Source organism: Hemiscyllium ocellatum, chromosome 7 (genome assembly GCF_020745735.1).
Source record: "Hemiscyllium ocellatum isolate sHemOce1 chromosome 7, sHemOce1.pat.X.cur, whole genome shotgun sequence".
NCBI lineage: Eukaryota > Metazoa > Chordata > Chondrichthyes > Orectolobiformes > Hemiscylliidae > Hemiscyllium > Hemiscyllium ocellatum.
In genome coordinates, this window is record NC_083407.1 from 66,796,338 (window position 1) to 66,818,186 (window position 21,849).

At 40.4% G+C, this 21,849-nt stretch overlaps 1 protein-coding gene across 3 annotated transcripts in view; it reads right to left on the bottom strand.

The window, feature by feature from the left end:
* Positions 1–21,509, bottom strand: part of gpr155a (G protein-coupled receptor 155a) — a 61,460-nt gene extending 39,951 nt beyond the window's left edge. For 2 of the 3 annotated variants that reach the window (XM_060827316.1, XM_060827318.1), the window contains exons 1-3: positions 20,918–21,509; positions 16,683–16,746; positions 10,123–10,628 (exon numbers count right to left, since the gene is read on the bottom strand). In XM_060827316.1, the coding sequence (XP_060683299.1) occupies positions 10,123–10,525 (403 nt within the window). In that variant the 5' untranslated portion in view covers positions 10,526–10,628; positions 16,683–16,746; positions 20,918–21,509. The remainder of the gene's footprint in view (positions 1–10,122; positions 10,629–16,682; positions 16,747–20,917) is intronic. The other variant, XM_060827317.1, reaches the window with a different exon arrangement.
* Positions 21,510–21,849: the final 340 nt, after the last annotated feature.

The following is a 21,849-nucleotide window of genomic DNA, read 5'->3' on the forward strand; positions in this document are numbered from 1 at the left end:
ACTTGGAGTCTATAAAAGTTAAGAATCTCAATGATAGCACTTTGATTTACTACTCACAAAGTTCAAACCTCAAAGTTCATTATGCACTTCACACATTTGTTTTTCCTGGTTTACTGCTTGTGCTTCAGTGCTGCATGAAACAACAATGTGTGGGTTGCTTCTGCAAAGATCAGCAGCAGCGAACTGTTTGCCCTGGCTGATCAAGATTTGTGCTTTTCTGCTGCCAATTATCTGCTAAATCATACGAGTATTTTAATATTTTCTGAAACTTCTGCCCAGTTTCTACCAGGAGATTTTGTACTGCTTGAATCAAGTATCTGATGAGCTTTACTAACACTCAAGCAGCTTTACGCGCCTGTAGTTTATTTATAAATTCAATATAAACATACAAAATTCAAAGTCATAGAAAGACAAGCTGGTCCATCAAACGTGCCCCACTTCTGGATAGCCAGATAATCATGACTGAGCTCTCCTTTCCTCCTCCCTGCAGGTCCCACCCACCTCTGCAGATATGTAATATGAGAGAGGCTAAAGTAGAGAAAAAAAGACAAGGCCTGTGAAGGAAAAGAACACTCAAAAATTGCAACTCCTCCTTGCAGGCGATCTAAACTAGACCAGGAGATCACAGAAATTACACATTACCTATCAAAATATTTCTATTTCAATAAGGTCAATAAAGATACCTTCTCTATAATAGAATTTTTGCCCCAGTTAAGAAATCAAACAGCTTCCTCTTAGAGACAGTCAGCACCCAGCTACCAAATATACTCCAGAAGCTCATAAATCTGGGAAGGGAGACTGACTTGTGACCCCGGTCCTCTCTAATCTGTTAAACTGGAATAGACTATCAAAAAGGATTATATTACAAATCTCTAAATCCACATTACACTAAAGGAAACAGACCAAAATCTTTGAGCCTATTGACTCACTGAGCTTAATTAAGATACATGCTTACATGGCATTAATGTTACTGATTCCAGTGATTGTCATCAGCATTTGTACTTCAATGATCGGTAGTTTATTTACCATGCTTTAGTGATTCTGATCAACAAGCATTAGTCATACAGAATCCTGTGACCACAGTATTCATCTGTGTTACTGGGATTCACTGCACTTATTCCAGCCTTCAAAATTGGGTTTGCTCAGTTGGCTAGACAGCTAGCATGGGATTCATATAGCACCAAATAGAAGGATTTAATCCCTGTTCTGGCAGAAATGGATTTGAGGCCTGCTTCCTTGCCCTGCATAAACTGTGGTTTGGCAACCTTCAAATAATTGACAATTATAGTAATTCAATCAATCCTTGAATGAACTCCATTCATACATTTGATGTAGTCAAGCATGACACGATGGGCCAAATGGCCTGTTTCCACATTGTAGGGATTGTATTCTATTCTATGAATTGTGCCATTTTTCATGATCAATTGTTTCTGATGAGTGGAAACATTAACTCACTCTCTCTCTCTCTCTCTCTCTAGGTGCTGTCAGACCTGCTGAGTACTTCCAGCACTTACTGGTTTTATATTCAGATGTCCAGCATCAGCAGCATTTTGGTTTCTCTATACTGCTTTGTCATATGCACTGGAAGCTTCAGCAAATTTAGTGTCCTCCATGTGAACGTCCTTTTACCAAACGAACAGCACTGGTCCACCTGAACTGTCTACTGCTACGTTGTTGGGTCTTCCTTCACCTTCATCCGTTGCATTGGCAGTTGTGACAAATGTCAAAACTTTCTGACTGTAGGAACTGAGCTCTGCAAACTCACTTTCGTTCTGCACAGATCTTCACATTTCAGCTTTGAGTATTCTTTATATTTTCACTTTCATTCCCTGACTAAAACTCACATGAGCATATGCACATCAGGAACATAGATCTCCATCGATTTGTACATTTGTTGGGACTCAGCTACCCCATTTGAGTGAAAACCTGCACAGACCTGCTGTGCAGAAGATAAAGATTTCTACCGACGTGTTTGACAATTGTTTTAGTTTATGGGTATTTCCTTTCACTCAACATATATTATGTGCTCAGAGTGCTATATCTGCAAAACACAACGAGCAAAGTAGCCATGGATTCCACTGGAGTAATCTGACAATATTCTTCTCAAGGATTTTCAACATGTAACTTAAAGAATATTAACAGGTACCTCACTCCAAGGTTTTATTTCATGCTATTTATATTCATGCTTAAGATTCTTTGAGAGAGAAATAATTCAGGATGAACTCATCATCTTTCATTTTATACATAATTGACAATTTTTAAAAAGGAATTTTCACAAGCGCTGGTAAATGAAAGGAAATGGAAAATACCAATAAACTTAAGCATGTATTTGTAAAGCTATTGCACCCAGGATTGATGAATGGCAATTTCTGACATAAATGCTAATGAGTAGGTAGCAAAACTGAAAAACACACATATTTTAGTCACTTCATTGACAGTAGCATGGAGAGCAAAACAAAATGAAACTTGCCCATCCAAGATTCACCATCGGAGTGTGTGGCTTTTCTGCTTTCCTTCCCAATACAGAAAAAAGGCGGCAATTTGGATGATACCAAGCAGAGCATTTAAAAAAAAAGAGCCACTGGATCCTTATCTCGTCCATGATGCACAATAACATCTCATATATTTCATTAGCACTGGACCAAAAAAAAACTTAGATTCCAGGAATAAAGCAGAACAATGACCAGAATTATTCTATGTACAACCAGACTTAGCAGGTGATTTAACTGTTGCGCAATGGATGATGAAATATGTAGATTGGCAATTGAAGGACTTTAACCTGTTTACTACAACACCATCGATGTAATGCCCATGAATCATGACTGTTTTTACCTACAAATACAGATAATGCAATGACTGCAGATGCTGGAAACCAGATTCTGGATTAGTGATGCTGGAAGTCACAGCAGTTCAGGCAGCATCTGAGGAGCAGTAAAATCGACATTTCAGGCAAAAGGCAGAGAGCCTGAAGGGTGGAGAGATAAGTGAGAGGAGTGGGGAGAAAGTAGCATAGAATACAATAGGTGGATGGGGGAGGGAATGAAGGTGATAGGTCGGTGTTGGGGGCGGGGGGGGAAAGAGGGTGGAGTGGATAGGTGGAAAAGATGATAGGCAGGTAGAACAGGTCATGAGGGTGGTGCTGAGCTGGAAGTTTGGAACCAAGGTGAGGTGGGGGAAGGGGAAATGAGGAAACTGTTGAAGTCCACATTGATGCCCTGGGGTTGAAGTGTTCTGAGGCAGAAGATGAGGCGTTCTTCCTCCGCGCGTCTGGTGGTGAGGCAGAAGATGAGGCGTTCTTCCTCCGCGCGTCTGGTGGTGAGGCAGAAGATGAGGCGTTCTTCCTCTGTGCATCGGGTGGTGAGGGAGCAGCAGTGAAGGAAGCCCAGGATCTCCATGTCCTCGGCAGAGTGGGAGGGAGAGTTCAAATGTTGGGCCACAGAGCGGTGTGGTTGATTGGTGCAGGTGTCCCGGAGATGTTCCCTAAAATGCTCTGCTAGGAGGCGTTCAGTCTCCCTAATGTAGAGACCGCATCGGAAGCAATGGACACAATAAAGGATATTGGTGGATGTGCAAGTAAAACTTTGATGGACGTGGAAGGCTCCTTTAGGGCCTTGGATGGAAGTGAGGGAAGTGGTGTGGGTGCAGGTTTTGCAAGTCCTGCAGTGGCAGGGAAAGATGCCAGGATGGGAGGGTGGGTTGTTGGGGGGCGTGAAACTGACCAGATAGTCACGGAGGGAACGGTCTTTGCGGAAGGTGGAAAGGGGTGGGGAGGGAAATATATCCCTGGTGGTGGGGTCTGTTTGGAGTTGGCGGAAATGTCGACGGATGATTTGGTTTATGTGAAGGTTGGTAGGGTGGAAGGTGAGCACCAGGGGTGTTCTGTCCTTGTTACGGTTGGAGGGGTGAGGTCTGAGGGCGGAGGTGCGGGATGTGGACAAGATGCGTTGGAGGGCATCTTTAAGCACGTGGGAAGGGAAATTGCGGTCTCCAAAGGAGGAGGCCATCTGGTGTGTTCTGTGGTGGAACTGGTCCTCCTGGGAGCAGATACGGCGGAGGAATTGGGAATAGGGGATGGCATTTTTGCAGGAGGTAGGGTGGGAAGAGGTGTATTCCAGGTAGCTGTGGGAGTCGGTGGGTTTGTAAAAAATGTCGGTATCAAAGTCGGTCATCATTAATGGAGATGGAGAGGTCCAGGAAGGGGAGGGAGGTGTCAGAGACGATCCAGGTAAATTTGAGGTCAGGGTGGAAATGTGTTGGTGAAGTTGATGAATTGCTCGACCTCCTCGTATTGAGCAAAATTTGCATATTAACAGCTTGCCACCTGCCTGTCTCATTATTGTTCTTAAATTTCCATGAAATTCTGTGACTTATTTTCAATATCTGGAAGTTTAGCAAATTGGATGCATTTTTTTACATTTCAAGTATACTTCTGGGGTCTGTCTCAATGACCAGCAGGTGAGTAGAATATGGCAGAACCAAACCAAACACATTTTAAATAAATATTCATGGTTTATCATGTTTTCATTGCTTTGCCATTCTAGGTTGATGTGTTTAACAAGAGAAATTTAATCTAGCTGCTCCCTGAGAAATGTATATTTAAATTTTTAGGAACCTTTGGTATTTGGCAACCAATCCAATATTAATAATTTCAGAATCTGAAGTGGAATTATTTTACTTTGCTTGTAATATTCAAAATACACAAACAATAAACTCACCCAAGTTAAAAAAAAATGAACTGCCCTGAGGCACACTGCATTCAATAAGGCACTCCTTGACAACCAATTATCATAATCGTTGAACATTGCAGAAATACAGATAAACATGTTTTATTAAGGTCCTCCCTTGTAAGATCAGCACAAGGACCAGATAAGCCAGTTTCTATCGAGTTTTTATTTTTTTCTAAAATGAACAGGAACCGTTCACATTTGCCATCTCTACCTTTAGAGGTTAAAATGTGACAGACTGAGCCAGTAACGGTTTAAAAGAAAAAAACAAAATTTCTGGAGAAACTCAGCAGGTCTGGTAACATTTGTGGAAAGAAAGCAGGGCTAATGTTCCAAATCCACTTCTGAAGATGGGTCACTAGACTCTAAACATTAATCCTAATCTTTCTCCACAGATGCTGCTGATCGGCTGAGTTTCTCCAGCAATTTCTGCTTTTGTTTCAGATTTCCAGCACCTGTAGTTCTTTGGTTTGTACCATTAATAATATTTAAATGTAAGCATGATGTAACATATCATTTGACATAATTTAGTTCCATGTAACAAATTAGGCTTATTGCATCGAGTGAAATCATCCCTTTCTATCTACATCAAAAATGAAACTTAAGGTGATGCAAAGTGGCATATTATTATACTAAGATATTGTATCCAAGTCCTATAAACTTGGTACATTTCACAAGAAATGATCAGTTTAGCTACTCAGAGATTGAAAGCAGATTGAATGATATTTAATATTGGTGAAGTACAAGTTAGTTAATTTAGGAAGAAATTTAAACAGGAGAAACACTTTTCCTCTATGTTTGCCGTTAATCATTTTAAACCTATAAACTCTAGCTAACATGTACCAGAGCAAAAACCTGTGTCACCACCACACTTCAGTTTCTGTGAAGTGGAGAGATGCATTGATTTAGGTTCCATGTCTGGAAGAATAGCAAATTCTCCATACTTCTTCCATCAAAACCCATCAAATTTGAATTTCTCTATTATCATAGAATCTCTACAGAGTAGAAGCAGGCCATTTGATTCATTCAATCCACATGGACCTTCTGAACAGCATCTCACTCACATCCATCCCCCTACCCAATCCCTGTAACCTTGCATTTACCATGGCTAATCTATCTAGCAAGCACATCTTTGGACCCTACGGACAATTTAGCATGGCCAATCCACCTAACCAGCACATCTTTGGACTGTGGGAGGAAATCCATACAGACACAGAGAATGTGCAAACTTCACTCAGATAGTTACCCAAGGGTTTAATCGACCCGGAGTTTCTGCAAGAGAGCAGTGTTACCCACTGTGCCTCCCTTAGGCAGATTAGGCCCTCACAACATTTACTGTTCTAAGGACAACAATACCAGTTTTGCAATTCTCTATACAGTACATGACTATAAATTATTATAAGAATAAATTTATACAAATCATTGGTTAGGCCTCAGTTTGAATGTTGTATATAATTCTGAGCACTACACTTAGGTGGAATATGTGGGCTTTTAAAAAAAAGTATGAGAAGATTTTACCAGGGTTATGTCAGGGATGAGGAACTTCAGTCATGTACTGTATAGAGATTTGCGAAGCTGGCATTGTTGTCCTTACAACAGCAAATGTTGTGAGGGCCTAATCTGCCTAAGGGAAACACGGTAGCTCAGTGGGTAACACTGCTCTCTTGCAGCACCAGAGACTGTAGCTTGCATAGTGCACAGGGGAAGGCGCCAAATTGTTACAGCTTGGAAAACTGAACAATAGAGGGAGAACATGAAGCTGTATGGCACTGTGCCAAATCAGTGTCACACCTACATGTGCCAGCAGCTTAGACAGCAACACACTTCAACCAAATGGCCTTGACTGAAAGTTGAAGGAGACCAATCATTGGTGGGATCAAGGAGGACCTGAGTCAGTCAGTGGATGTTGCCAGTTAATCAAGGGGAATATCTGATTTAAGTGCTGGGAGTAGGCCACTGTCAGTTCTGCAGGTTAGGTGAAGCAATGCTGGGATTGGTCTATGGCTTTCTTGCACTGAGGGAAAGGAGGGACTATGCATGATGACAGTGGATGGGATGCAATTAATAGTGATGCATGAACAGTAAAGGTGCCCTGAGTGTATGACAGGAAGTGCAGAGGGCAGAAGTGATTTGTAGTTTGGGAAAATGAAGTACATTAGAGTCATTCAGTGGCCATGATGTATGCAATAGTGAGAGTTATAGTCCATGAACCTTAGTGAGACTACTTTGCATTGACAGAGCTAGAGTGAATGGTGGCTTGAGAGAGTATATGAAGGTATTTACTCTTGTGGAGCATACAAGATCAATAAACTTCTCCCTGCACTGTGATGAGTGGCATTTCTCCTGCACACTGCCCTGACCCTGGTCTCTACCTTGATCCAGGCTAGGTGAATCTGGTAGCATGTCCTCTTTTGTTGGAGGCCAGGAAAAAGAATGGTCCTCTTCTTCAGCTGGGAAGCGAGATGCCAGATTGCCTTTCTGGGTCGTGACTTCAGTAATAACAGTGGACCAACACAGTATGAAGGGCAGTTCCTGGTTTACAGCATATGAAGTGGTTTGCAGCTAGAGGTTAAATTCAGTGCTAGTGGCATGAATGTCACTAAATTCCACCAGCAATAAGCATTTCCATCATTCCAGTTGCAAGATTCCACAAAAACGGATGAGGCTAATTGCATAATTAATGAGGTGACGAGCAGAAGGTTGCAAGAGAAATGTCAACATAACGGACCAGATACCATGAATCTCGCCTAAATATCACCCTACGTTTCAAGTCAAATATAATTCTTCAGAAATGTTAGGATTAAATTAATTAATAAATAATTAATGAGGTGACGAGCAGAAGGTTGCAAGAGAAATGTCAACATAACGGACCAGATACCATGAATCTCGCCTAAATATCACCCTACGTTTCAAGTCAAATATAATTCTTCAGAAATGTTAGGATTAAATTAATTTCACCCTCCTGTTCTCCCACTTCCTAAATTCACAAGACTGTCTACGCTGATAAATGTGGAGATTGTATACACTAGCAGTATTTGACAGTTTAGATTTCTAAAATGGAGTCAGATCAATTTGGATTCAGTTCCGTGAAGTTAGTCTCTTTTTTAAAAAAAGGTCTTGCTGTTACATGGAGCAGTAACCTAATTGCATAATTTCCAAGCAAACATGTAGAGTCATAGAGATGTACAGCATGGAAACAGACCCTTTGGTCCAACCTGTCCACGCCGACCAGATATCCCAAACCAATCTTGTCCCACCTCCCAGCACCCGGCCCATATCCCTCCAAACCCTTCCTATTCATTTACCCATTCAAATGCCTCTAATTCAATTAAATGTCCATCAGGGCAAATGAAGTGTTAATTAATAGAATATTCATACTGCTGAGTTTACAACAGACAGAGAAAATAGACTAGAGGCCACTAATTTAGTTTTGACATGAGTCCAGAAGAATCAGGAATTCACTTCAGAAGAACAGTTTTCTCCTAGCAAATGCATCAAGGTTTTGGTTCAGGAGAACAGCAGAAGAGGTTAGCTTGAAGAGTCTCCAATCTGTGAGAAGTTACATAAAAGCTTTCAAAGGTATCAGCCCTGAAAGCAGGTTTAGGCCATCAGTAGTGAAAGAAGGAACAAGCCAACAAAAAGAATCAGGAAGATGTAAACCATCTCAGCAGCCCAAGAAGGAGAACTGGAAAAGTCAGTTAAGTTTGTCTGGGTTGAGATCTGCTGCTAGGAAACAAGAAAAAAAATTGTTTATCTATTTCTGTTACAATCTTTCTAAACTGTCATGTATATGGGTTTGGTTTTTCCTTTAGTGTAATAAACTTATGTTCTTCTGTTAAAGAACATTTGCACCCTTTTATGAATATGTGCAGTGACTAATCAGTCCTCACCTACCACCCCACCAACCTCCAGATACATCGTATCATCCTTCGTCATTTCCGCCACCAAGGATATATTTCCCTCCCCTCCCCTCCCCTATCAGCGTTCCGGAAAGACCACCCCCTCTGCGACTCCCTCGTCAGGTCCACACACCCCACCAACCCAACCTCCACTCCCGGCACCTTCCCCTGCAATCGCAAGAAATGCAAAACTTGCGCCCACACCTCCCCCCTCACTTCCCTCCAAGGCCCCAAGGGATCCTTCCATATCCATCACAAATTCACTTGCACCTCCACACACATCATTTACTGCATCCACTGCACCCGATGTGGCCTCCTCTACATTGGGGAGACAGGCTGCCTACTTGCGGAACATTTCAGAGAACACCTCTGGGACACCCACACCAACCAACCCAACCGCCCCGTGGCTCAACACTTTAGCTCCCCCTCCCACTCCGCCAAGGACATGCAGGTCCTTGGCCTCCTCCATCGCCAGACCATGGAAACACGATGCCTGGAGGAAGAGCGCCTCATCTTCCACCTAGAAACCCTCCAACCACAAGAGATGAATGCAGATTTCTCCAGCTTTCTCATGTCCCCTCTCCCCACCTTTTCTCAGTCCCAACCCTCAGATTCAGCATCGCCTTCTTGACCTGTAATCTTCTTCCCGACCTCTCCGCCCCACCCCCTCTCCGGCCTATCACCCTCACCTTAACCTCCTTCCACCTATCGTATTCCCAGTGCCCCTCCCCCAAGTCCCTCCTCCTTACCTTTTATCTTAGCCTGCTTGGCACACCCTCCTCATTCCTGAAGAAGGGCTTTTGCCCGAAACGTCGAATCTCCTGTTCCTTTGATGCTGCCTGACCAGCTGCGCTTTTCCAGCAACACATTTTTAAGCTCTGATCTCCAACATCTGCAGTCCCTCACTTTTTCCCCTGTGACTAATCACCATTGTAACTAACTGCAAAAATTGAATTTATGATTTATTAAGCCAGATTGCTCTCTAGGATCTGACTTATCCATTTATTAACATCAGCTCGTATCTGAAACCTGTTCCTCTCTTGCAAGATTCCACTTCAAACGTATGTACCATTATACATATACTGCAACTTTAAATCCTCATTTAAAGTACACAGCATTTTCTTACCAGAGATGAGTTGTTGAGCAAAATATTTTGTTTAAACAAAGGATATTTTCTAAACTAAATTTGCCACCGTGGAAACAGCTATTTGCCATGCCTTGATAACAGGTCAACCACTAACAGACATTATTTATCATTAGAATTAAGGATTTATAGTAAGTAGTTATTTTCCTGAAATTCTTAACAAAAAAAAGAGAGGAGTTAGCAAAAAGATCTGGATACTTGATCTTCATCATCTATACTCCCTGCTCATAGCTTTAATTACTTCTCCTCAAGCTAAATAGGAAAGGGAGCTGTAGTTTAAACTTGGAACAAATGCTGTACTAAACTTGAATACTACAAAAGTTAAGATAAATTAAGTTGCTTAAAATAGACTTACCTATAGGATACCCCAAAGCAAAATCATTACTCTGTGTAGCAAAAATTGGGAAGAGTCCAGCTTTACCAAATCGGTTTTCAGGACTTGCTATCAGGAGAGTCAGCGTGCAAACTATTATGAAAACTGCAACCTTAGCCACAAGAACACTCCAAAGAAAATTCCAGTTTACGTGTACGAAGTTTAAAACCACCATGTTCTTAAAAAGGAGGCCTGGCAGTGCAAACTTCGAAACAAAGCTTCCTAAACCTTTGGCTTGTGTAGAAGTAATGATATTCACTCGTCCAGCAACATATCCACAAAGAATAATGCCAAAACACTCCAGAAGAGCTGGGAAAAGTCGATCAATAGACATTGAAGGAACAAAGCTCACAGAGGAATTTGTGCCAATCTCCAAAATTGCCATTCTGTTAACTTCCAGGCTGTTTGTATTACAGGCAAATTGGAATTTATGAAGCGAGTCAATGATGATATCGTTGTTATATCAAATAAAAGGTGCTCATTGGGTCCTGAAAGAGAAAGAAAAACAACAATTTGATCAGGTTTTTACTCATAGCATTAAGAAACAAATAGCGATCATCTTTTACAATCGCCTCCCACTCTGATGGCAATGATCCAAAACAGATCTGTCTGATTGTAATCATATCAAAGGAATGCCCACTTGTTGCACCATGCTTTTTGCAGCTACACTTCAGAGTCTGGCCACTCTGAAATAGCTCCATTGTAGCCTGTTATCTAGGCCTCAAAACAGTACAAGGACAATGACACCACACACACAGTATGCCAGAGGATCTCAATTGTCCCTCAAGAGCAGCAGCTAACCCATAGAGATTAACTCAGAAGTAAATGTAATGAAATTTCTGAATGCATTGTGGTTGTTTACTTTGTTATGTTCCACTAATTTATTAATTAATATCAAATGTAATGATTTTTAAATTTCTTTTAGTATTAAATATTTTAAGTGTAATTAGTGTTTTTGATTTATTTTAACAATCAGTGTCATTAAATAATTTCCAGAGAATGAATATAGGTGAGTGTTTTAAGTAAAGGGCTGAGGAAAGAGGAAAGTCAGTAAGGAGGTGGGCAGGTGAGAAGCCTGGCAGTGAGCAGGTGAGAAGGCTGGCAGGGTTGTAAGGTGACAGGTAAGTGAGGTGAGGTGGCAAACAGAGGATGAGGGTTCAGAGGAGTCGGTTCAGATCAGAAAATGTTGTCACAGTGGGCCTGGTCAGGGATGGGGAGTAGAGAGGTGATGGATAAGATCAGGTCAGCCAATTTGATTGGGGGATAGAGTGTCAGAGAGAATTGGGGGCATTAGGTCCAGGGTTGTATCAGAGGGAAGTCATGTGTTGGCGGTCAGGTCAAGCATTTGGAGAGGTGTGTGTGTGTGTGTGTAAAATCAGAAGATCTGGGTCATTAGTTCATTGCTGACGCATGATTCAATGCCTTCTAGTTCCTCATTCAAGACCTATTGTCTCTTATTCTATTGATGGCACAAATGTTTTGTGGTCAAGCCAGATTTAAATCTCACTTAACACATCAACATAACCAGTTACAGTATGGGTCATTAAATACCACAGGAACAGCGGCCATGCTCATTCTTTACTTTCCAGAATCCACAGGCATTAATGCAAAGGGCACAGCCCAACAAGTATTTTGGCTAAGATGAGCCTTATGCTTACACCAGGAGATTCAGCTGTCATTTCCTACACTTAAATTTCTCAAGATATTTCAATCCTTCTTTTGTGTTATAAATTTACTTGGCTCCAAAAGAAAACATAGGTATTAAGTTGTTTAACAATTGAATAACCGATGATCTGTGGCTTTCTGCACCTCATGACCTACCATCATTGTTTAAATGTTTCCATCTGAAATATTTTCTCTTTGCAGATATTGCTAGACCTGTTTTCTATTTTTAACATTTTCTGATTTCATTTCAATGTTTGGTTCTAGTTTCTCCCCTACATAGCCATACTTATTCAGTTATTGTAATTTCACTAATTAATAAAGGTAACTAATGGTTGAAATCTCTTTGCTAAAAGTTGTACAAGAACCATTAAATTAATAAACTATCAATGCAATAGCATAGTATTTTTGATAATGAGCACTGACATAATATGCTGAATTGTTCTTTGGTGTAGAGTTCAATAATTTCACACAAGACAGAAAACTTGCCTCCTTCACCAAACCTAATAGGCAACCGACAATATGTAATTCAGTGCCAATCTCAGAGTTTTCCCAAAAACATAAAATTACTTGTGTTAAGACTAAACGTTGTTTTTCTACCTTAAGGGAACATTGAACTGTATTTGGGTAGGGCAGAGGATTTGGGTTAAGTTAGGAGACTCAGGGGCTGTCAGAGTGAATCTGGGCAGGTGTTGGGTGCAGGGAGGAGGTGGGGATGGTCAAGCTAGGCCAGGGATGTGGCGTTTTTGGGAAGGAGTAGGGCTCAGTTTCAGGGGAAGTTTGGAGTACATCTTCATGAAGAGCATTGCAAAACCCGTAGTGATATGGTTTACTGTTTAGTTCGGTGTTTGCAATTTTAGCTGTTTCACTGAACAAAAATAGTCTGCATTAGGTTCATGATCCTGCCCTTATATTTGTTTCCACTTACTTTGATAGTTAGGGCAAAGGAAGGAATTAGCTAATAAGTAATTATTGCCAACAGCAAGTAGTATTATTTTATGCAGCAAGATTGAATGATGTGCTCGAAAGCTGCTTTATCAGAGAGAAGGGTGCCAATAGAATAAACAAGCACAACAATTCATGAAGCGTTTTGAGTCATAAAGATGTTCTCAGGTGCTTCGCAAAAACATACATAGCTCACTAACTTGATAGCCTCTCAGATACTTTAACATAATCAGAATCAGTGCATCCAATTATTTGATGTAAATTCCAACTATAGTTTATGTATGGTTTAAAAAAAAGTGATTACACACAGAGATACTTTGTTTCTTTAGAGCAGATTACATCTAAGCTATTTTGGGGAGAGATGATTTTATTATCTCAAAAGAAATGGGGCTGAAGGGGAAGCAGATGAAGCAACATTACTCAGATATTTAACTATCCCCTCGACATTCAACAGAACCATCACAAAGCTGATCTCACTCCCACTATTAACATTCTGAGAATTACCATCGACTGGAAGCTTAACTAAAAAAAACTTCTGAATACCATCTCAATGGCAGCACATCAGAGGTTTACAATTCTACAGAGAGTAACTTATTTCCTAACTCTCTAAAGCTGTTTACCTTTTACACAGCACAGGAAAGGCATTTGATAAAATACATTTGCCTGGGAGAGTGCAACTCCAAAGCATTCAGAAGTTCAACACCATCCAGGAAAAGGCACCCTGTTTCACCAGGACCATAGTCTATCTCCTCAAACTTTCACTCTTTCCATCACTGGAATACATTGGAAGTAGTACAACACATCTACAGGATGCACTGCAGCAAAATTATCAAGTCTCCTTCCATACCTACAAGCTAGACTATAAACACTTGGGAACACCTCATCTGCGTGTTGCCATGAATCATCCTGATTTGGAAATATAACCATCATTGTTAATGAGTCAAAATCATGGCATTCCTACTCCAACAGCACTGTGGACGTTCCAGTACACTGACTATAGCCTCTCAACTCAGCAACCTACCAACCATCTTCTCAAGAGCAAGAAGGAATGATCAATTAATGATGGTCTCATCAATGTGTCCAAACAATTAAAAAAACAAACAAACCAAGTGACTAACACTATCAAGGCTACTCCCCTAGGGGTAACAATCTATAAACTACAATCGCTGGCTGTATGGGTGGAGTGTTTGAAATCCATATGCGAATAATTATGTTAAATAGAGAGAAACATGTAGTTGATAAATTCAGCACATCTATTAATAGTAAATTCACATCTTATTCCTGTTTCAGATTCAGTTTATTTTTTGTCATTTTAATATTGCATCTGAGTCTATAATAATAAATATACTGTGGTTGTATATCAGCTGTTGACAAAACAACTTGCTCAGTGGATCACAAAGAATAGCTTCTTGAATTGCTAGGCAATTATGAATACAGGCCTGACAAAATTAGTGTAATCTTTTTTTAAAAAAATAACTGATGCTAACTTAGGAGCAACAAATTATTCAAAGAAACACAGAAATTAGGAGTGGGCATAGGCCATTCAGCCCTTTGAGCCTGTTTCGCCATTAATTGTGTTCATGGCTAATCATCCAACTCAATAGCCTGTTCTTGCTTATTCCCCCATATCCCCTCATCCCATTAGACCCAAGTGCTATATCCAAATTCTTCTTGAAATTATACAGTATTTTGGCCTCGAATACTTGAAACAAAATATTTGAAATGCATTTCTTCTGGAATTAGTAGTTATAAGACCTCTGAATTTGATTTAAAAATGTTAAACCAGCAAAATCCTAAAAGGAATTATTGGAATATCTTATCCAAAGGGTAGGAAGAGTATATCAAAGTAAACTGCTTCATGAGAAGCAGCAAAATCCTTCCAGTCAGGAGGCTTTCCTGCAGCATGACAAACCCTGGGAAAGCAACCAAAGGCAAATAAATTCCTGTTACCAAAGTTCAATCTGCCATATTGGATTTATTTTCTTTGTCACATGTGTCCATTGATAACAAAGATTGAATTAAAAGGCAGGTGATATTACTTATTTATACATTAGAGTGTATATAGCTAAGTATACAGGTTCCTTAAATTAACAAATAAAGAACTAGTTTATTGCAAAACAAACTTGCTCAAGCGAAGTTTATGAAAATGTACACAAGCATACAAATTAACCCCCAGGTCTGACAAATTAAAAAAAAACACTCTTCTTGTAGTGTTTTGTAAGAGAAAAATTAAAGATAACATTTGGAACAAAAAAAATTATTCACAGATGTTTCAATTGCTGGCCGCAGGTCAAAGGCACCTTCCACACAAGCTACTCGCACTGGGGATCAGTTATGGCTGACTGAATTACTTTCAGAGACAGTGTGTAGATTCAAACTTCTCTTTTAAGAACACTTCACTTGTTGTGATGAGGCCTTCCAATTGGATTTCAAGTCACAAATTTGGATGGAGGGGGATCAGAGAAAGAGGTGGTAAAGTCTATTCCCCTGTGGCAACTTCTTTCTGACTATCTGTGCTTAAAACCAGTTGTTTTGCATTCATAATCTGGGTTATCTAACACTCTCTGGAAGTTACATACTCTATCTTTCCATTCAAACAATTTATTACAAATTTAAAATTGCAAACTTAAATACAATAGCTTCAAGCTTTCTTTTCAAAAGGTTCGAGATATGTATAAATATCCAACTGATATTATAATTAACATTTCACCTACCATATTCATAACACACTTCCACTAAATATTTAAAAAGTGTTTTTATACCATTATTCTTTTGTTACAAAACCCACATGGTCGTATGAATGCTACAGACACATTAATAACTGTGCTATGTAAATGAATTCTGTAATATTAATTGGGTATATGGATAAATTCATTGTTCTCTTTAAATTATTCACTGCATGCACTTTCATACTTAAATTGCGTTGCTTAAGAAATGACACTCAAGTGGAGCACTAGCCTCAATGCACCATTCTTTCCCATTTAACTTTCTTCAGGCTGCAGTCCAATTCAAATCTTATTGGAGGCTAATATTTTTAAGGTGGAGCAACAATTACCACATGTCTGCATTTATCCCATCAGTACATATGTAAACAGAACTACAGCCAATAATTCCACCAAGTTGTGCAGGTGCACAGCTATAATTCAATAAGGAATGCACCATGCAGGGAACAAACAGGCTGCACACAATGTTCGATTTGAGATATATATTTGCTTAGTAATACACACAAAACTTACAGGGGATGTAGAGTTCAACAATTTGGCTGCACTCAGCAATAATAAGTTAAACAGAACCATTGGAGACAGCCACTAACAGAAGAAAATTAAAATGCTCTCCCATACTAAAAAAACTTATTTATATCTCTACAACAAACTACTACTATGCATCTGCATAGAGCAAAGCAGAAAGAAATTTGTTAATATTATAACAAATAGCAAATAATTCAATTATCCAGGGAATCTCCTCAAAGTTGCCAACGGGAAAACATTGTCAGAAATTATATTCATGCAGGCATTTCGTAAGGACTAGTGCGATCAGTACCAGACGTAGCTGATTAAGTTCTTCAACACTAAGACTGAAATGAAGAATGGGTCTCATGATGAAATGCAAAAGGATGCTAATGCCTATGACCATATACCCGGGGACGATGACCAGGAAGAAGAGGAGGAGGAGGAAGAGGAAAAGGAGGAAAAGGAGGAGGAGGAGGAGGAAGAAATCAATGCTGGGGGATAACAGAGAAAGAGTTAAATTGCTAGGATCATTACACTTCTTGAACCAATAACCATTCATACTGCCAAAAACATTGATTTGATGAACCCCTTTGTGCAACCCTTACATCAGATGTTGATCATTTAAAAACAAATTTATGTTTGGTAATGTATCTTTGAAGAAAAAGGTGAAAGTAACAAGTTCTGTTTAGATCATGTCCTACTCACTGTGCACGCATTCCTTTGGTAAGCTTCTTGAAACTCAAATCCTAGCATGATCATCACTGAATCTCTGAAAATAAGATTCAATTACATTGTATTTTAATGCATGCTAAACTATATATGTTATACACTGAAGCACAATTATTAGAATTATATTGAATAAATTAAGAATTAGTTAAATTATTTTAATACCTTCAAATTTATCAAAGGGAGACATTCAAGAGCTGCTTGGTTTAGGGCTTTAAAGGACAAAAGACCTGATTTTTGTTTCAAGATTCTGATGTAAACTGTTACACAGAAAGTATAACTTCCAATCAGTAAAAGCAATGCAGCCTCTCAGTTTTACATCCACGTGTTCCTTGGCCTTTACTTCAGAGAAATCTTATGCTCCAACTAAACCTATTTGCCAGTTTCCAAAATCTAGACTGGGAACAGACTAATTTTGCTAACTAGCTTGCTTTACCCAAGAGAAAAAACTATGCAAATTCCTCTCCAGTCTCTGGCCACTACTTGCATTTACTGACAATTCCATTAATTTTCTCCAAGACAGTTTCTTTGATTTTTATTGACTTCAAATCCAAAAGTGTAACTGCACTTACAATCTGCTTCAATGCATCTAAAATTTAGCTTCTGATCTAAAAGTTTTACTGTTTCTTCCTCTCCTTGACTAAAATCACCTACTATAAAGGATAGTCAAAGAGCCAGTGTCATCCTGTACAAATTGAACGTTGATATTTTCAACACCATTGACCAAACAATCCTTTTCCAACAACTCTAGTACCGATTAATCCTGAGTTGTTGCTCTACATTAATTCAGCTCCACTACCGGTTTACCCTCTATCCTAAATACTGAACGTGTCCTACCCTCCCTGAAAATCAAACATTATATCCCATTGTCATGATACATCATGCAATTTTCTTATAAAGTGTTAACTGTCCCTCAAATCGATTGCTGCAGATATAATGCACCATATAGTGTTGTAACTTGTTGTGATCCTCTCATTGCAGTTACTAAGTTAAGGAGAAGTTAGATAATCAGTTAGCCAAGTAAATAAGCACTAGCTGAACTGTCACAAGACTGGACTGTGGCACAAAACATCATAATGTCACAGCCAACACACATTTGGCTTAAACTATTTTAATATTAACTCAGTCCCATTTTATTGCACTTATTTTTAACTCTTTAGGCTGTTACATTTATGTCCTTTCTGCCATATATTCTGAAAAATTTTGGCTGTTTTAGTGTTTTCTTTCACTCTCAAAATATTAACCACAGAGTCATAGAGATGTACAGCACAAAAATAGACCGTTCGGTCCAACTCATCCATGCCGACCAAATATCCTAACCCAAACTAGTCCCATTTACCAGCATTTGGCCCATAAGCCTCTAAACCATTCCTATTATATACCCATCCAGATGCCTTTTAAATATTATAATTGTACCAGCCTCCACCACTTCCTCTGGCAGCTCATTCCATTTACACACCACCCTCTGCGTGAAACAGTTGCCCCTTAGGTCCCTTTTAAAACTTTCCCCTCTCACCCTAAACCTATGCCCTCCAGTTCTGGACTCCTCCAACCCAAGACCTTGAGTGTTTAGCCCATACTTATCCCTCAATTTTGTAAACCTCTATAAGGTCATCACTCAGCCTCCGACGCTCCAGGGAAAACAACCCCAACCTTTCAGGCTCTCCCTATAGCTCCAACCCTGGCAATATCCTTGCAAATCTTTTCTGAACCCTTTCAAGTTTCACAACATCATTCTGATAGGAAGGAGACCAGAATTCTTAAAGGGGCCTAACCAATGTCCTGTATTGCCGCAACATGACCTCCCAACTCCTAAACTCAATGCTCCAATAAAGGAAAGCATACAAAATGCCTTCTTTACTAGCCTACTTACCCCTGTCTCCACTTTCAAGGAACTATGAACCAATTGGATTGTTTAAATATTGTCAAACATGAAAGATGGATTTTCTTTTAAGTATTGCAATCACAGGTTATGGAAAAATGCAAGAAAGTAGAGTTGGTTACTATCAGATGAACCATGATCTCATTGAATGGGAAACCAGAATCAGTGGGCTGAATGACCTATTTCTGCTCCTATGTCTTACAGGCTTATAGTCTACCACACCCCTGACACCCCATAAAGCAACTGCTGTTAGACTATTCCTTTCCCAGACTGTCAGATTTTCTTCCTTCAAATTAGCAAGCTATCTGTAGAGAAATTGTTCCTGTTAAGGATCACAATGAAAATAATGGCCAGTATTTTCCATTTCAAACTTAAACTATGGCATGCATATGTTAAAGACTGTCCCCTCTGCTATGGCCCTTGACGTGTTGTTTGGCACAATTGCATATTTTTCACCTCATTATCTATACAAGTGAGATGTTTCACAAGTGACTCAGCGAATGACAAATAAAAGTGAGTGGTAAGTTCTTGTCTGGGCAGGACCTTTCAGAGTTGAAACTGCTGGGGCCAGCTGGACACCATTTCACTTGCTGTAAGCCAGGAACTTCCCAAGAGCCTGTGTTGTTTCTCCAGACTTCCCGTACCCTCTTGATGGTACCACAGAAGGAGCAGAAACATGTTCCTCACTTCAGTGATGCTTCCTTACAGGTTCTGGGAAAGAAGGGAGGTCCTATCCCCAGGAAACAGATCCAGTATTAAACCTGTCCTGTCCGATCTCAGGTAGCTTCAAAGATCAGTGCCCGTGGACTTCACTAGTACCCTTAGATACAGAAGAAATTTAATCATCTGCTGCACTCTGCAAAGATAAATAACACTGCCTTCTCTCAGTCAGCTTATATTGACTGGGCACCACTCAGTCTAACTGTGCCGCAATGCTAGTATCTCTCAAAGGGCAATAGCTACAAGCCTTAGCATCTTGGATAATGTATAAGGGCATACAGCCAAATCCTGCTTTTAAAATACAAATCCTTCATGGGTACAGTGCTTCCTACTCGCTTACAATGGATGGCCCACTCCCTGGCATAGTCATGCATACTCAAACTGTTCCTGCACCCATTGTCATCACATTCAACCCCTCCCTTTACCTCACAGTAGGACCAAGGTCTCCTTCAAACCCACACAGTGCACCAAGGGGGAGGGGGGAATGACAGACATTTGAGAGGTGGGAAACGGAGTTGGGAAGACTTGGATTGTGCCTGTTTCTGTGGCAATGACAAACAAGGAAAGAGCAATGAAGTGAGTAAGCAACATCGTGGACATGCAGCCTGCCCATCTCAGATGTGCAGGAGGCAAACACATTAGTCTACAAGAGCTATTGTGCATCTTCACCAGCTAATTATTTCTCTACTCTTCTACAAGGACTGGTGCCATACAGAAGTCAACTAAGGACACAAGGACCCAGCCTTGACCCATCAGCATCACCATTTCTGAGGACAAAGGCTCTGACATCTCTGATAACCCACAAATAAGATATTCACCTAAAACTTCCACCAGCACTGTGGCAGTCACATTGGTGGGTACTTAACTGCAGTAGACTTGAGGACACAATCTGATGAGCACATCACTGCCACATGTCCCCATCGAGTGGAGGAAGAAAAGCTGATAATGCTGAACAGCCAGAAACCAGGCACTTGCTCAACCCTATCCATATGATGTGGCCATAAATGACATGCTTAACCAGCAGAGCAGGGAACAGCAGGTAGATGTACCACAAGCCGGAATGAATATTGGAGGAGTCCTTCCATACTCCCACTACTATGGTGGCTACCTCAACTGAAAGTGGTAGCAGTTGCCTTGGAGAACCAGGTCCAGCAGAAGCTCATTGACTGCCAGATATTGGCTTGGAGCTGCACCCCATTTATGCTCAGCACTCTTGGCTGAAACAATTTGAGTCATTTAGTTCTTCATTAACGTGAGAATTTCTCATGTTTCAGTAATGAATACTCTAAATTCATAGCTGTCTGCAGAGTTCCACTTTGCTTCAGCAAGCTTTAGTATTTCCAATACACCATGCTGTAAAATGAAGACCCATTATTAAAAACATTTTGGCATTATTGCAGCTCGAAACAAAAGAAATTATTTATTTCTGAAATGCTACACAATAGATATTGTGGGCACTTTTAACCACTTCACAGTAACACTTCACAAGAGAAGTAGAACAAATGTTTGAAATAAACAAGTACTAGATTACATACAGACAATATTTATAAATTAAGTAACAGCATTAAGGTTTTGAGCAGGTCATACGCCATGCCACTTACTGCTTCTTTACCTCTTTGCAAGTCTCTTCTGTTACTGATTTATTTCTCTCGGCTTTAATGAAGTATTATACCAGAAGTTAATCTGCCTGGTCCTTCCACCGATGTTGAAGGTTCTGCTTTTTGTAGGGGGTTCACTGGAACAATATATGCATCGTCCCAAGTGGAGCACCAACGTGATTTTAAATTTTACTGCGCATTTGAGAATCAATGGCGCAATAATGCCTAATCCAACAACTGACATTTGCAACATCAAACGTGACAGGAATTCTAGTGGCCCCGTCCATTTCAGCTCCGAAACTCCTTATGCAAGCCAGCAGCACAGAGCATTGTACCATTAGCTAGAGGTACAAAGCTTGGTAAAATATTTCTGCTGATCGTCACTGTCGCAAAACCAGGGCATGAAAATTAATCCAAACACTGCGGTGGAGTAAGACGCTAAAACGGCGCTTTCACACGAAGGCTGTATCTAACAGAAGCACGAATGTTTCTTTACTGCAGAATGCACTGAAAGACTGTTACCCCGGCACATTACTCCTTGATCTCGTCCTTTTCCCCCTCGAGATTTCCCTATGCTGCCGAACCACACTTCCCGCTCCGCCTCTCCTCTCCACCCCATTTCAGTAGAAGCTGTGCTGAGGAAGTGCGCCCCGCTCTGCCAGCCAGCGGATCTGACTCCCCCTGAGGAGATTTACCGCAGCCCAGTTGCTGCTGTCACTCACTGTTGTGTTCAAAACGCTGCACTGGGAGGGGGAGGCGAACGCCGAGATGGTGCACCGCTTTTGAACTTCGCTTGTGATTTCAAACAAACCTGTTGACTATAACCAGGTATTGTCTGAGTTCTGACCTTTTCCACCCCAGTCCAACATGGGCACCTCCACATCATTGTACTTTATTGGTCAACTTTTTTTTATGGAAGACAAATTTATTTGAGCTAGGAAAAGCA